Genomic DNA, 952 nt, shown 5'->3' with positions numbered 1-952 from the left:
CATTGGTCAATTGTATCCTTACACGTTTGAAAATGAATGTGTGGAATAAATTTCTGAAGGTGCTTTGTTTTATTCAAGGCGCCGTACATCCATTTTCTGATCTACGTAAGTAAAATGGAACGGAGGGAGTAGGTGTGTACTGTCGATTCAGAGTCAGGACCCAGGATACATGTCGCTCTATGCACATGCATTGCCTTTGTACGGAAACTGTTCCAACAGCGCAAAAAACGCATTTGCGATATAGAATGATCGAAGCCTGCGGACCTTCAAACTGCGTAAAGACCAAGGTCTTTCAAGGAGGACTTGACGTTTCGTGAATATAGCATGTCATTTTGCAATAACCATGAATTGTCCTTCATCGCAGCCTCAAGCGCTGTCAAACGATGCTGTGCTGCACACCATGATGGTTCTGACCGACCTCAAAGACGTTCGGGATGACGATATGCAACAATACAATGCTTACGAGGCTATTCGAGACGAAGATGACGACTCACCGACCCCTGTGTTCGACTGTTTTCTAAACAACAGAAGCGAACACATTTTGAACACAACAAACTTTTCCGTCCGCGAGTTCAACGCAATTTGGCAAACTGTGCACGATCACATCGAGCAGCTTTAGAATGTTGGACGTGGTGCAAAGTGTGCGTACGGTGGCAAGGACATGTTGTTTATGACGATGGTGATACTAAAAAATGGTGAAGCGTGGGACTTTTTGGGGTCGCTCTTTGGAATAAGGGGCGCGTCTTTTTGAGCGCATGATCGTTCGTTTCCTTGGATTGCTGGAGCCGATATTATACGAATGCTTTGTTGTTCAGGCATATTTTACAAAATGATTTGATTGGCTAATATGTTTTTAGGCTGCCCAAAAATATTCAATGAGAAAATTGATCTCATCGGGAAATACTACTATGTCCCATATTACTCGTCGATTTGAAAAACACACTTGTTCCAT

General features: G+C 43.2%; 1 protein-coding gene across 1 annotated transcript; it reads left to right on the top strand.

Moving 5' to 3' along the window:
* Positions 1–400: 400 nt before the first annotated feature.
* Positions 401–751, top strand: H310_10044 (hypothetical protein; the record flags this gene model as incomplete). The annotated part of the gene is made up of 2 exons (XM_008876282.1): positions 401–592; positions 641–751. The coding sequence occupies 2 exons, from the start codon at positions 401–403 to the stop codon at positions 749–751; spliced, it is 303 nt and encodes a 100-aa protein (XP_008874504.1).
* Positions 752–952: the final 201 nt, after the last annotated feature.

This window comes from Aphanomyces invadans (genome assembly GCF_000520115.1).
Source record: "Aphanomyces invadans strain NJM9701 unplaced genomic scaffold supercont1.24, whole genome shotgun sequence".
In the NCBI taxonomy this organism is placed as follows: Eukaryota; Oomycota; class Saprolegniomycetes; order Saprolegniales; family Verrucalvaceae; genus Aphanomyces; species Aphanomyces invadans.
Note: the sequence above shows the minus strand (reverse complement) of the source record. Positions and strands in the feature narration are given on the sequence as shown.